The sequence below is a fragment of the Labrus mixtus genome, chromosome 24 (assembly GCF_963584025.1).
Source record: "Labrus mixtus chromosome 24, fLabMix1.1, whole genome shotgun sequence".
In the NCBI taxonomy this organism is placed as follows: Eukaryota; Metazoa; Chordata; class Actinopteri; order Labriformes; family Labridae; genus Labrus; species Labrus mixtus.
The window spans coordinates 13,505,367-13,517,866 of NC_083635.1; the positions used below are offsets into that span (position 1 = coordinate 13,505,367).

Consider the following 12,500-nt stretch of genomic DNA (forward strand, 5'->3'; position numbering starts at 1 on the left):
TTAACACAGAGGTGATCGTCAGTGAGCCGACCTGCTGCGGCACGTCCCCGTCAGCGCCCGAACACGCCCCGACAACCCCCCGACAACCCCCCTTTAAACTTTATTCTTTAGTTATTCTTTATTCCTGGAGAATTCAGAAGACTTTCTTTGAGTTTTGATGCAGGGCCGTCTCCAGGATGTTGACTGACTCGAACATGAAGCAACAAGTGAAAGTCCAGAGAGTTTTATTTCTTTTACACAGAAACAATCATTTTATAAAACAGGATTTTAAAAAGCAGGAAATCACCTTTCCGTTCATTGATTCACATTTTGGGTTCATTAGTCCGAGTGTCTGAGAAGCTGCAGACGACTCAAACTGGATTTAAAAATCTTTTTTTACAGTGTAAAAATGAAATCATGTTTCATTCCCTGAATGCTGCATAACAAAGACACATGAAGAATTATCTGAGAGATTGAAGGACATAATAAAACGTTTACTGAGATCCAGCAGAGATAAAAAGGTCTCTTTATAAACGATGACTCAGCTGTGATGACGTCTCAGACCTGAACGGACCAGGGCGTGAAGGAACCGGGCTCTGCAGGCGGACACTGCAACAGAAACACCACACAGTGTTCACCACTTCTCCGTTTAAATAAAGGTTATTCAAACTGTTTAAATAAAGGTTATTCAAACTGTTTAAATAAAGGTTATTCAAACTGTAGAAAATGTTTCAGCATCTTTTCTTTAAGCTTTGAGAGAAACACTGACGGAGAATTATGTGATGCAGACGTGAAGAAATCTCTACACATCGTCCTTCAAAGAATGAAGCCATGATGATTTCAGACCTAACTGAACGATTTCAGATCTAACTGAACGATTTCAGACCTAACTGAACGATTTCAGATCTAACTGAACGATTTCAGACCTAACTGAACGATTTCAGATCTAACTGAACGATTTCAGACCTAACTGAACGATTTCAGACCTAACTGAACGATTTCAGATCTAACTGAACGATTTCAGACCTAACTGAACGATTTCATACCAGTTTGGTGAATCTGTCAGCGCAGGCGTTGCGGATCCTCTCGGCGGAGGCGGGGCTATCCAACCTGAAGGGACCACTGATTCCTGTCTCCGCCCGGGAAGCGCTGATGGCGTCTTTGATGGCGTAGAAAACGGACGCCGCCAGAAAGAGAGGAGGCTCGCCAACAGCCTGAGAGGATGACAAATCGTAACATGAACTCCTCCGTGTTTAATCTGAGCAGTTTGTCAAAATGTTCTCTGAGTTTCCACCTTGGAGGCGAACACGGCCTTCTGGTTCGGAGCGTCTCGCAGCAGCGACACGGTCAGCTGGGCAGGAATGTCGCCAAACGCAGGGATCTTATAGGAACCGGGACCCCGCGTGAGGAGGACCCCCTGAGGGGAGTAATGAAGCTCCTCCAGAGTGAAGAGACCCAGACCCTGCATGAAGGCCCCCTCCACCTGAGGACACAAAGTAAGACCTGATGGGGGCGCTACAGGGGGGTCACAGGGTATTTCATTATTATGTTTAAGGGTTTTTAATGGACTCTGAGGGAGGGCGCCCTCACCTGCCCGATGTCTATCGCGGGGTTCAGACTGTGACCGACGTCCATCACGATGGTTGTACTCAGGTTCTACAACACAAACACGTTAAGATTTAAGAAGGTATCATCGACATAGAGGAGAATAATACAGACATTCTGAGGTTATTTAAGAATATAATAAACAACAGTGGGCCTCAAACTGTTCTCTGTGGGACACCACCAACATTTGATTTACCTTGTGAGCTCCGGTCAGACAGTCGACCTCCACCTCTGAACAGGCCACGCCGTAGCTGAAGTAGTTAAACGCTCGGCCCGAGTTGGTTTCAAAGTCGTAGCCGAGATCTGGAGTCCTGATCAGAAACAGGAAACACTTAAAGGAGATCTGTTCTGCCGATCCATATTTAAAAACAAAATAGCTCTTTCAAGGACACGCCCACCCATAGCTCACTCATATTTCCCTGTGACTGCAAAGAGAGCTGGCCAATCAGAGGAGAGTGTGCACGTGGGGAGGCGGGCCTTAAAGAGACAGTAGCTGAAATGAAGCGTTTCAGGCCGAGGATGAAATGAGGGATTTCACTGACGCTGGTATCAGATACATAGGGAGGTTTTCGAGAGCGCTCCTCAACAGGAGTCCCAGACTGACATCATTAATGATGAATATAACAGATCTCATTACCAGCGCTCTCTGTGAACTCACTTGTAAAAGCCGTTTGTACTCAGGTTGACTCTGTCGAAATACGCCGCCCTCACCTGAAACACACAGAGACGTGCTGAGTCACACCTTTCAGAGCTGCAGATCAAGTGTTAGAGTATGCTGCAGCAAGTCATCTCCTCATGCTCACCCAGTCCTCCCATGATCCTTTGGGGTTCTTGGACTTGTACGGTTGCAGACGTTGGTTGAGAGTCTCGCAGGCGTTCTGCACGGCGCCTCCGTTGAGGTCTGAGGAGGCGGAGGCGGCGGTGGGGCTGGTGTTAGGGACTGTGTTGGTGCTGGTCTCTGAGATGTGGATCTTTGAACAGGGGATACCCAGGACCCTGCTCGCTACCTGAGACACACACACACACACACACACACACACACACACACACACACACACACACACACACACACACACACACACACACACACACACACACACACACACACACACTTTGTTTGTGAACGCCTCCTGACACAGTTTCTGGGGTTGATCTGGACCATTCAAATCCATGTCTCAGCATTCACCTGCAGTTCTTCTAGTGGCCACTAGATGGTGCTAAGTGTGCTTGTATTGTGTAGTATTTAAAGGCTGAGGTACCTGGACCATCTTGGTGTGTAGACCCTGTCCCATCTCCGTCCCCCCGTGAGTCAGCAGCACCGAGCCGTCAGTGTAGATATGAACCAGAGCTCCAGCCTGCACACAAACACAAACCGAGAATATTGAGATTTTTAAACGCGGTCTTAAAACTCATTTATTCAGTCTGGCTTTTAGAAAGTGCTTTATAGAAATTCAAATCTTAACATTATTGTTTTGTCTTTCTTATCCTACTACAATTTTAAATATTCTTCTCTTATGTATTAATTTTAATATCTTATTGCTTTTATGTGTCGTATTTTATTTTTTAATTTTTATATATTTTTTTAAATTCTTGTTGGTGTACATTAGTCTCTCAATGATTTTATAAACTGCTTTTTGTCAATAACTTTTCTGCACTCTTGAAAAACACTTTGAACTGCAATTTAATTTGTCTGAAAGGTGCTATATAAATGAGTTTTGGATCCGACCTGGTTGAGGAAGACGGCGGTGAAGCTGATTCCAAACTTGGTGGGGACGATGGCGAGGCCTCGTTTGGTCCACCGGTTCTGACTGAAAAAAACAAAAACACAAGAAGAAGAGGATTTCATGCCGTGTGTTGCATCTGTTCATTCATGTTTTTACCTTTTATGGAACTCAACATGTTCTCATTTGTCAGTTTGAACTCTTTCTAGATCAAATAATAAATATGAACGTCTGGATGTTTTCAAACCGCTCTTCTCTTTACTCGTCTGTTTGTACCTGTTGTAAACGTCGACAGCGGCTCGTCGTTCCTGGTATCCAGAGCGGGTCAGGCACTCGTCCCAGCAGCGGTCCAGAGTGATCTGATCCAGGATCTGGTTGTACGGCGTCGACTCTCCTTCCACATACAGGTTCAGGCGCCGCACCTGTAGGGGAGCGATCTCTGATTGGACACTGCTGGTTCACCTGTTCATTATGTCTGTTTGTACTCGTTCACCTGCGTACCTGCTCAGCCGGCCGGCACAGACTCTGAGCCACGTCCGTCATCCAGCTCTCAGTGACCATCATGCCCTGCGGCCCCCCGAAGCCCCTGAACGCCGTGTTGGACGGGAGGTTGGTGCGGCACAGGAAGCCACGCCCACGCACGTTCGCCACGCTGTACGAGTTCTCCATGTGGAACAGAGCGCGCTCCATGACCTTGACAGGGGAGCACAGGTGACATCATCATCTTCATCATCATCATCTTCATCATCGAAGAGACGAAGGAAACTCTGATCAAAGTAGAAACACTCACTGACTGAGAGAGGTCCATCGAGTTTCCAACATTACTGTAGTACGACACGTCAAGAGACACAACCTTCCCACTGTTCAGAAATCCAACCTGAGAGGAGGAGAGGAGAGGAGAGGAGGAGAGAGGAGAGGAGAGGAGGAGAGAGGAGAGGAGAGGAGAGGAGAGGAGAGGAGAGGAGAGGAGGAGAGGAGAGGAGAGGAGAGAGGAGAGGAGGAGAGAGGAGAGGAGAGGAGAGGAGAGGAGAGGAGGAGAGGAGAGAGGAGAGGAGAGAGGAGAGGAGGAGAGAGGAGAGGAGAGGAGAGGAAAGGAGAGGAGGAGAGAGGATAGAAGAGGAGAGGAGAGGAGGAGAGAGGAGAGGAGTAGAGGAGAGGAGAGGAGAGGAGAGGAGAGGAGGAGAGAGGAGAGGAGAGGAGAGGAGAGAAGAGGAGGAGAGGAGAGGAGAGGAGAGAGAGGAGAGGGGAGGGGAGGGGAGGAGAGGAGGAGAGAGGAGGAAGAGGAGAGGAGAGGAGAGGAGGAAGAGGAGAGGAGAGGAGGAGGAAAAGGAGAGGAGAGGAGAGGAGGAAGAGGAGGAAGAGGAGGGAGAGGAGAGGAGAGAAGAGGAGAGGAGAGGAGGAGAGAGGAGAGGAGAGGAGAGGAGAGGAGAGGAGAGGAGAGGAGGAGAGAGAGGAGGAGAGGAGAGGAGAGGAGAGGAGAGGAGAGGAGAGGAGGAAGAGGAGGGAGAGGAGAGGAGAGAAGAGGAGAGCAGGAGAGGAGAGGAGAGGAGGAAGAGGAGGAGAGAGGAGAGGAGAGGAGAGGAAGAGAGAGGAGAGAGAGGAGAGGGGAGGAGGAAGAGGAGAGGAGAGGAGGAAGAGGAGAGGAGGAGGGGAGAGGAGAGGAGAGGAGGAAGAGGAGAGGAGAGGAGAGGAGAGGAGAGGAGAGGAGGAGGGAGAGGAGAGAAGAGGAGAGGAGGAGAGGAGAGGAGGAAGAGGAGGAGAGAGGAGAGGAGAGGAGAGGAAGAGAGAGGAGAGAGAGGAGAGGGGAGGAGGAAGAGGAGGAAGAGGAAGAAGAGGAAGAGGAAGATGAGTAGTGAACAAAAGAGGAGATGATAAAGCCCCTCTACTTCTGTTCTGAATGCAGAATCAGAGGAAATCCTTTTTGTCTGTCTTTACTCTCCCCGTCCAGCAGGGGGCGTTGTCTCACCTTGTATTTTCCATAGAAGGGGTGTCTCCCTCCTGTGATCATCATGTCCTCGTCTCTGTCCAACATGCACCTCACAGGTCTCTTCAGCCTGAACAGCGACAACAGGACGGTTACTTATTTCACTTTCATTTAAGATTTCTATTTAAAGATGGCTGCCCGACCTACTTGTTTGCTGCCACGGCGACAACAGTCGACAAAATGGTGGTCCGGCTCTCCTTCCCCCCGAAACCCCCGCCCATCCTCTTCACCCGGACCACCACCCTGTTAGCAGGGACGCCCAACGCCTTCGCCACCAGGGACTGTCACCAACACACACACACACACACACACACACACACACACACACACACACACACACACACACACACACACACACACACACACACACACACACACACACACACACACACTTGTTACCTGTACTCTGTTACCTGTAGTTTGTTACCTGTACTCTGTTACCTGTAGTTTGTTACCTGTAGTTTGTTATCTGTACTCTGTTACCTGTAGTTTGTTACCTGTAGTTTGTTACCTGTAGTTTGTTATCTGTACTCTGTTACCTGTAGTTTGTTACCTGTAGTTTGTTACCTGTAGTTTGTTATCTGTACTCTGTTACCTGTAGTCTGTTACCTGTACTCTGTTACCTGTAGTTTGTTACCTGTACTCTGTTACCTGTAGTTTGTTACCTGTACTCTGTTACCTGTAGTTTGTTACCTGTACTCTGTTACCTGTACTCTGTTACCTGTACTCTGTTACCTGTAGTTTGTTACCTGTACTCTGTTACCTGTACTCTGTTACCTGTACTCTGTTACCTGTAGTTTGTTACCTGTAGTTTGTTACCTGTAGTTTGTTATCTGTACTCTGTTACCTGTACTCTGTTACCTGTAGTTTGTTACCTGTACTCTGTTACCTGTAGTTTGTTACCTGTAGTTTTTACCTGTACTCTGTTACCTGTACTCTGTTACCTGTACTCTGTTACCTGTAGTTTGTTACCTGTAGTTTGTTACCTGTAGTTTGTTATCTGTACTCTGTTACCTGTACTCTGTTACCTGTAGTTTGTTACCTGTAGTTTGTTACCTGTAGTTTGTTATCTGTACTCTGTTACCTGTAGTCTGTTACCTGTACTCTGTTACCTGTAGTTTGTTACCTGTACTCTGTTACCTGTAGTTTGTTACCTGTACTCTGTTACCTGTAGTTTGTTACCTGTACTCTGTTACCTGTACTCTGTTACCTGTACTCTGTTACCTGTAGTTTGTTACCTGTAGTTTGTTACCTGTACTCTGTTACCTGTACTCTGTTACCTGTACTCTGTTACCTGTAGTTTGTTACCTGTAGTTTGTTACCTGTAGTTTGTTATCTGTACTCTGTTACCTGTACTCTGTTACCTGTAGTTTGTTACCTGTACTCTGTTACCTGTAGTTTGTTACCTGTAGTTTGTTATCTGTACTCTGTTACCTGTACTCTGTTACCTGTAGTTTGTTACCTGTACTCTGTTACCTGTAGTTTGTTACATGTAGTTTGTTACCTGTACTCTGTTACCTGTACTCTGTTACCTGTAGTTTGTTACCTGTAGTTTGTTACCTGTACTCTGTTACCTGTAGTTTGTTACCTGTAGTCTGTTACCTGTACTCTGTTACCTGTAGTTTATTACCTGTAGTTTGTTACCTGTACTCTGTTACCTGTACTCTCTAACCTGTAGTTTGTTACCTGTACTCTGTTACCTGTACTCTGTTACCTGTAGTTTGTTACCTGTACTCTGTTACCTGTAGTTTGTTACCTGTACTCTGTTACCTGTACTCTGTTACCTGTAGTTTATTACCTGTAGTTTGTTACCTGTACTCTGTTACCTGTACTCTCTAACCTGTAGTTTGTTACCTGTACTCTGTTACCTGTACTCTGTTACCTGTAGTTTGTTACCTGTACTCTGTTACCTGTACTCTGTTACCTGTAGTTTGTTACCTGTAGTTTGTTACCTGTGTTTTGGAGGCAGACTGAGTAGACACAAAGAGCTCCATCTCTCCTTCTTCTCGGGGAACAGCCAGCGTGACGTTTGTCTCCAGGTAGAAATGTTCCTGACCTCCGATGTGTATCTCACCTGTCAAATGAACCAATAACCAATCAATGATGAGATCCATCAGTATCACCTGGAATAATGAGGCAGCCACAGCCTACCCTCCAGGATGTGGTCGGCCTGTTTAAACCCCGCCTCCAGGTCTCCCTTCTGGATGGTTCTGATTGGCTGATAGAAGGACTTGGCAGCGATGGCTTCCTGTCAATCAGACAAACAAAATCTGTTTTTTTTATATTCTTACTACTTTTGCAGGTAGCTAGGCTAACTGCAGCTAATATGTGAGCTGGAACATGGACACAGGTGTGCCCAGATGTTGCTGGTCTCACCTGGATGGTGATGATTGGCTGCAGCTCTTCGTACTGAACTCTCACAGCTTTGGCTGCTCTCTGAGCGTGGAGCTGTGTGTCGGCCACCACGGCGCCGATGATGTGACCCACAGAGGTCACCTGCAGAGAGGAGGGAAAAGTCAAACACCTGGATCTGACAGAGCCCCATGATTGGTTGATAAGTCAAACATAAACACACCTGGCGGTGGGCAAGGACAGTCTCGTCATACTCGATTGGCCCGGTGGCGTTACAGCCGGGGATGTCTTCAGCAAACAGACAGGTGACCACGCCGGGCATCTTCTCTGCTGCAGAGGCGTCTACGGAGCTGAGACACACACCTGGTCAGACAGACAGCAGCTGTGTGTGTGTGTGTGTGTTGTAAAGGTGTGTTGTACAGGTGTGTGTCTTACAGGATGTTAGCGTGTGCCTTTGAGCTGGTTATGAGCGCCAAGTAAAGCTCGTTCTCATACAGCGGCACATCGTCGCAGTAAACCGCCTCGCCCGTCGCCTGCTTCAGAGCCGACAGATGCATCATGGGACGCCCCACTGAGTCATCCTGGCTCCGCCCCTCAGGTACAGCCTGAAGGTGACAGGACAGGTACGGTGGGATGTTTTCAGCTTCTCCTCACATTGAGGTTTTTCATCATTTTAGTTTTTGTTGAATATTATTGATTGGACTTTAATAGTTTGTTTTAACAGTTATTTATGTAACCATGACAACCAGTCACTTACCTGGTACACCTGAACACTGGACGGAGACTCTGGATGATAAATCTCTGCAGCGCTCAGACAGTCTGAGGAGACGTCGTCCACAGTCACACCCTGAGAATAAAAACATGGAGAATTAAAATAACAGTTTGTAAACAACGATATGAAAAACAACCTGAGTGTTCACTCACCTGTAGGCGGAGCTTCTGCAGCACCGTCAGGTAGAACTTGTAGAAGAGGCTGAGGGTCAAAGTTCTCCGGTACGTCACCATGCCGCCAGGTGCAGAGGGGTCAAGGGTCATCTCCTCGGCCAATAGGGAACAGGCCTCCTGCAGAAGCTCCTCCCCCCAGTGCCTGGATGACATCACACAGAGTTACTGTATCCTTCCTCAGACTTTTACTTTGAAATTTATTTGAAATCTGTTTTTGTTACCTTCCCAGAAGCCCGTTCGCCGTTTTCTTGGCCAGCACCGTGGTTGCCGCCATTCCGCCGTAGCTCAGCCTCAAGTCCTTAACAACGTCAGTCCCAGGGGTGAAAGTGACGCTCATCGCCGCGGTGACGATGCTGATGTCATCCTCACGACGAGGGGACTGTTTGAAGGCGGAGACTAACTGAAACTGAAGACGGAGAAACAGGAAAACACAAACGTCAGTCTGAACGTTGACGGATGTATGTCTCTCTCTGTTGTTGCTAGGTGACAGGCAGTGGTTGCTAGGTGACAGGCAGTGGTTTCCAGGGTGACGCTGTATCTACCTTCTTACTGTAGGGGATCTCTATGGACAGCAGGATCTCCTGCGGTCGCAGAACCGTCTTCCTGTAACCCGTGAAGAAACCGTCGTCCATCTGAACCACACGGCTGCCGTCTGAGGGTCGGAGGTCAAAGGTTAAAGGTCAGCACCAAGGTCATGAGGTCATATTTGTGTACTTGGTTTGCTCACAAACAACAGTAAAAAAAATGTCAGAATGTCAGAAATCAACAATAATCTTCACTTCAGTCTTCAGTCTAATCGTGGTGTTGCCTTCATGTGCTGTAGGATATTTTGGAACTAGTCAAGTTAAATGGACAAAAATGACACAGTCTTAATCTAGCACTCTGAACCTAAACTTTATTCAACACAAGCTGAGATATAAACTTCTTTAATGATTGTTTACAGGCAGTGACCCAGCAGTCTACTTTGGACTTTAGGGCACCTGAACGCCTCCTGACCATCATGGAGCAAGTGAACACATCATGATGATGAGTTCTCAAATGCCGTTTTCTGCAAAGCACCATTCAGTGTCGTAACTTTCAAAATGAAGTGCACACTGAAGAGACGTTCAATTTAAAACTAAAATAAAGAAGTGGTCGGAGTAAAGACGTGAAAATGAAACTGATCCAGAGTCAGTGTGTGTGTGTGTGTGTGTGTGTGTGTGTGTGTGTGTGTGTGTGTGTGTGTGTGTGTGTTCAGCTTATCAACAAACTCTGACCTCAGTAAAAAAAAGCTCTGATGAAACTTATTCCTGGAATAACCCAAGGTAAATAACTTTATGTGAGTGTGTGTGTGTGTGTGTGTGTGTGTGTGTGTGTGTGTACCTTTGTCCATCAGTGTGAGTCTGCAGCCTGCTGCCATAAAAACAGGGTTGAGGTCTGAGATGGGGCTGGCTGTCATGATGTTTCCTCCAACAGCCTGAAAACAATAAAACAACATTATTGTTTTACACCTTGATGATTTTATGAACCTTACTGTCCTTTAATGACGTGTGGAAACATGTTTAGTGTTTGATTGACTTTAATCCACAGTCAGAGCTGAACCAGACAGCTGTAGTTTCTGTTTAACTCTGGGCACTGTGATCTCCCTGGCACCTTGAACTACTCACAGGCTCTGTGTATGTCCTGGAAAAAGCTGTCCTCAAACTTTCTTGAACTCCAATAGATGTTCTGCAACTTTCCAGTGTCCCTGAACTACACACTTTCTCTGCAAACTGTGATCTAGAGTCTAGAGTATTCCCATGTTCCTGAACTCATCACTGGTTGAGTACTGGTTCAAAGTTTACTCTGCTTTACAGGGTCCTTGAACTACACACGCTCCAATTTGCAAAAAACAAGTGAACTACCCAGCAGCTCTGTATGTTCCCTCAGAGGTCTTTACTCTGGTAAAACTCTGATCTCCCACGCTCTTTGAACTCCCCACAGTGCTTTGTTAAATATCTTGAGTGGCTGTTACTGCCTCACTTTGTGCTACTCACCGCTACGTTTCGTATCTGCAGTCCAGCGAACCAGCGCAGCTGTTCGAGGATGGCGAGGAAGACTTCTGTCTGATGAGGAGGAAGAGTTTCTACCGCCTCCTTAAGCACCGCCCCCATGTGGCTGAGCGTGCACGCTGCACCAAAAACTACACCTGAAGAGAAACAAATACAAGAAAGAGCCTGAAACTTAATATTTAAGTCATATTTTAACCTTTTATATCAAGTAGTACTCACCGTCCTCTGTGTGTGACACGTCGTTCAGTTCAGGGATGAACGCTGGAGCCAAGATGACCGGATACACCATGTTCTTAAACTTCACCTCAATACCTAAAAACAAACAAACACAGTAACCAAGTGACAGAATGAATGAATGAATGAACCAATGAATGAATGTGTTGGTGAGGGGCTTACTGACCCACTTCAGTGTTGCCCACCACCACTCTGGCGTCTGGATGTTCCCACTTCAGACGCAGAAACTCGTCCAGACTGCCAGGCTGCAGCCACGATGCCCGGTCGCCACGGAAACAAAGCAAGCCTGAGCTGTGATCTTTAGAGAGCGACTGGACGAGAGGAAGGACAAAAAATAAGAAGGTAGCAACTATCACTGGATTAGATCAGAAAACCTGATGATTCGACGGATAGCTCCAGAGTTTTTTCTGGGTTCTAAGCAGATTTATGGACTTAAAGTTGATCTCACTGATGAATGTAGTTTGTAATAAGAAAGAGGAGGTCACTCTGTATCTAATGATGTATGTTTCATGTATGCATGTTCAGTATTGATGGAGTTTTCATCTAAAGTCTGAAAAAAAGCCTCCATATTCGGCTGTACGCTGATGATGTCCTGATTTATATCAGAGATGAATATTTTGAAATAAGCTAATTTTGACCTTCAGATCTCATTTAGGCCATGTCACCACGGCTGTGTGATTGTGTGTGATTGTGTTTATCTGTTCACCATGAGCTCAGGGGGGAAGATGACCTCCTGTGTTGGATCAAACGGAGTGAAGTCTGCTGGATTAAAAAGAGACGTTGCTTCCTGCAAAACAGAAACAAAAAACAAAGTTTACAGTCAAAAGCATTAAAGATTCTAGCACTGGAATTACTCCCAGGTAAACTAATTATTTCTATTATTATATGCTGGCCCTCAGAGCCGGTCAAATGTCTTTCTCAAACTGCAACGCAGCCATCGAGCACTAGGCGGGGCTGTAGCCATAGACTGGTTGTAGCTCTGGTTAATGGTCATGAGCGGTTTGTCAGTGTTTGGATCTGTAGAATGGAAGTTATATGTCACTGAGTCAGGTTAAACTAAACAATGAGTGACCACATTCAGCTCAGACACGTGGACGGTAACCTGCAGGGAGGTCTGAAGGCTGAAGGTGCTAACACTGCTAACATTAGCCACACTCAACTAATCCAATTACATCATGCAAACACTCAAACAGTCTTAAATAAATTGTGCTGAAATATGACTGTTTTCTGAGTTTTGGAACCTTCAGACTCTTCAGTAAGTTTGTATTTATATTTCCGTTGAACTGCAGAGGAACATCTTAAGTTTGAAATCAGTCCACACACACTCAGACTTACATCGCTGTCTTCCTTTGAGCTTTTCTCAGCTGCGTTCCCATTGGTCATACAGCAGCCGTTCTCCCGTCCCCGGCCACCGCAGCAGCCACCATCCTGGAGGAAGAACAGAGCAGGTTACTGCGGACATTCAGACGATGTCATACTTTGATGTTTAATTCATGAACCGCTGAATAAATCCACATTAACAGGTGTAAGATAAGGTGTGTTTCTCACCACAGTGAACGTCTTGTATCCCTCCAGGATTGGTCTGTATCCAGTGCAACGACAAAGATTACCTGGATAAATGAATTCAGATGAAGTCACAAAATGTTTGTT

At 46.4% G+C, this 12,500-nt stretch overlaps 2 protein-coding genes and 1 long non-coding RNA gene across 12 annotated transcripts in view; all 3 read right to left on the reverse strand.

The window, feature by feature from the left end:
• Window positions 1–75, reverse strand: part of LOC132959578 (tetraspanin-7-like) — an 8,084-nt gene extending 8,009 nt beyond the window's left edge. For both annotated transcript variants that reach the window (XM_061032703.1, XM_061032702.1), the window contains exon 1: window positions 1–75. This exon is cut by the window's left edge. The gene's annotated coding sequence lies outside the window, so the exon portion shown is untranslated.
• Window positions 76–207: 132 nt separating this feature from the next.
• The window catches only part of xdh (xanthine dehydrogenase), a 20,340-nt gene continuing 8,047 nt past the window's right edge, over window positions 208–12,500 (reverse strand). The window contains exons 6-35 of one of the 3 annotated variants that reach the window (XM_061032694.1): window positions 12,399–12,460; window positions 12,186–12,278; window positions 11,557–11,637; window positions 11,017–11,161; window positions 10,836–10,928; window positions 10,602–10,753; window positions 9,949–10,042; window positions 9,129–9,238; window positions 8,808–8,992; window positions 8,566–8,728; window positions 8,399–8,488; window positions 8,077–8,246; window positions 7,865–7,991; window positions 7,666–7,785; window positions 7,441–7,537; window positions 7,242–7,363; window positions 5,437–5,570; window positions 5,272–5,359; window positions 4,096–4,182; window positions 3,807–3,998; window positions 3,582–3,727; window positions 3,311–3,392; window positions 2,844–2,939; window positions 2,388–2,591; window positions 2,243–2,295; window positions 1,781–1,895; window positions 1,570–1,635; window positions 1,274–1,462; window positions 1,026–1,193; window positions 208–588 (exon numbers count right to left, since the gene is read on the reverse strand). In XM_061032694.1, coding sequence (XP_060888677.1) covers window positions 538–588; window positions 1,026–1,193; window positions 1,274–1,462; window positions 1,570–1,635; window positions 1,781–1,895; window positions 2,243–2,295; window positions 2,388–2,591; window positions 2,844–2,939; window positions 3,311–3,392; window positions 3,582–3,727; window positions 3,807–3,998; window positions 4,096–4,182; window positions 5,272–5,359; window positions 5,437–5,570; window positions 7,242–7,363; window positions 7,441–7,537; window positions 7,666–7,785; window positions 7,865–7,991; window positions 8,077–8,246; window positions 8,399–8,488; window positions 8,566–8,728; window positions 8,808–8,992; window positions 9,129–9,238; window positions 9,949–10,042; window positions 10,602–10,753; window positions 10,836–10,928; window positions 11,017–11,161; window positions 11,557–11,637; window positions 12,186–12,278; window positions 12,399–12,460 — 3,575 coding nt within the window. In that variant the 3' untranslated portion in view covers window positions 208–537. Of the gene's footprint in view, window positions 826–1,005; window positions 1,194–1,273; window positions 1,463–1,569; window positions 1,636–1,780; window positions 1,896–2,242; window positions 2,296–2,387; window positions 2,592–2,843; window positions 2,940–3,310; window positions 3,393–3,581; window positions 3,728–3,806; window positions 3,999–4,095; window positions 4,183–5,271; window positions 5,360–5,436; window positions 5,571–7,241; window positions 7,364–7,440; window positions 7,538–7,665; window positions 7,786–7,864; window positions 7,992–8,076; window positions 8,247–8,398; window positions 8,489–8,565; window positions 8,729–8,807; window positions 8,993–9,128; window positions 9,239–9,948; window positions 10,043–10,601; window positions 10,754–10,835; window positions 10,929–11,016; window positions 11,162–11,556; window positions 11,638–12,185; window positions 12,279–12,398; window positions 12,461–12,500 lie in introns of all 3 variants that reach the window. The other 2 variants (XM_061032695.1, XM_061032697.1) reach the window with 2 other exon arrangements.
• On the reverse strand, window positions 5,581–7,235 carry LOC132959579 (uncharacterized). Of its 7 annotated transcripts, none has more exons than XR_009667042.1 (7): window positions 7,158–7,235; window positions 6,962–7,045; window positions 6,640–6,863; window positions 6,388–6,597; window positions 6,234–6,331; window positions 6,137–6,192; window positions 5,581–6,094 (listed from the first exon to the last, which is right to left on the reverse strand). It is a non-coding gene; the product is annotated as an uncharacterized LOC132959579 (long non-coding RNA). The 7 variants fall into 7 exon arrangements; XR_009667040.1 differs by having other exon boundaries at window positions 6,640–6,765; window positions 6,836–6,863; window positions 6,962–7,235; XR_009667039.1 differs by having other exon boundaries at window positions 6,640–6,751; window positions 6,794–6,863; window positions 6,962–7,235.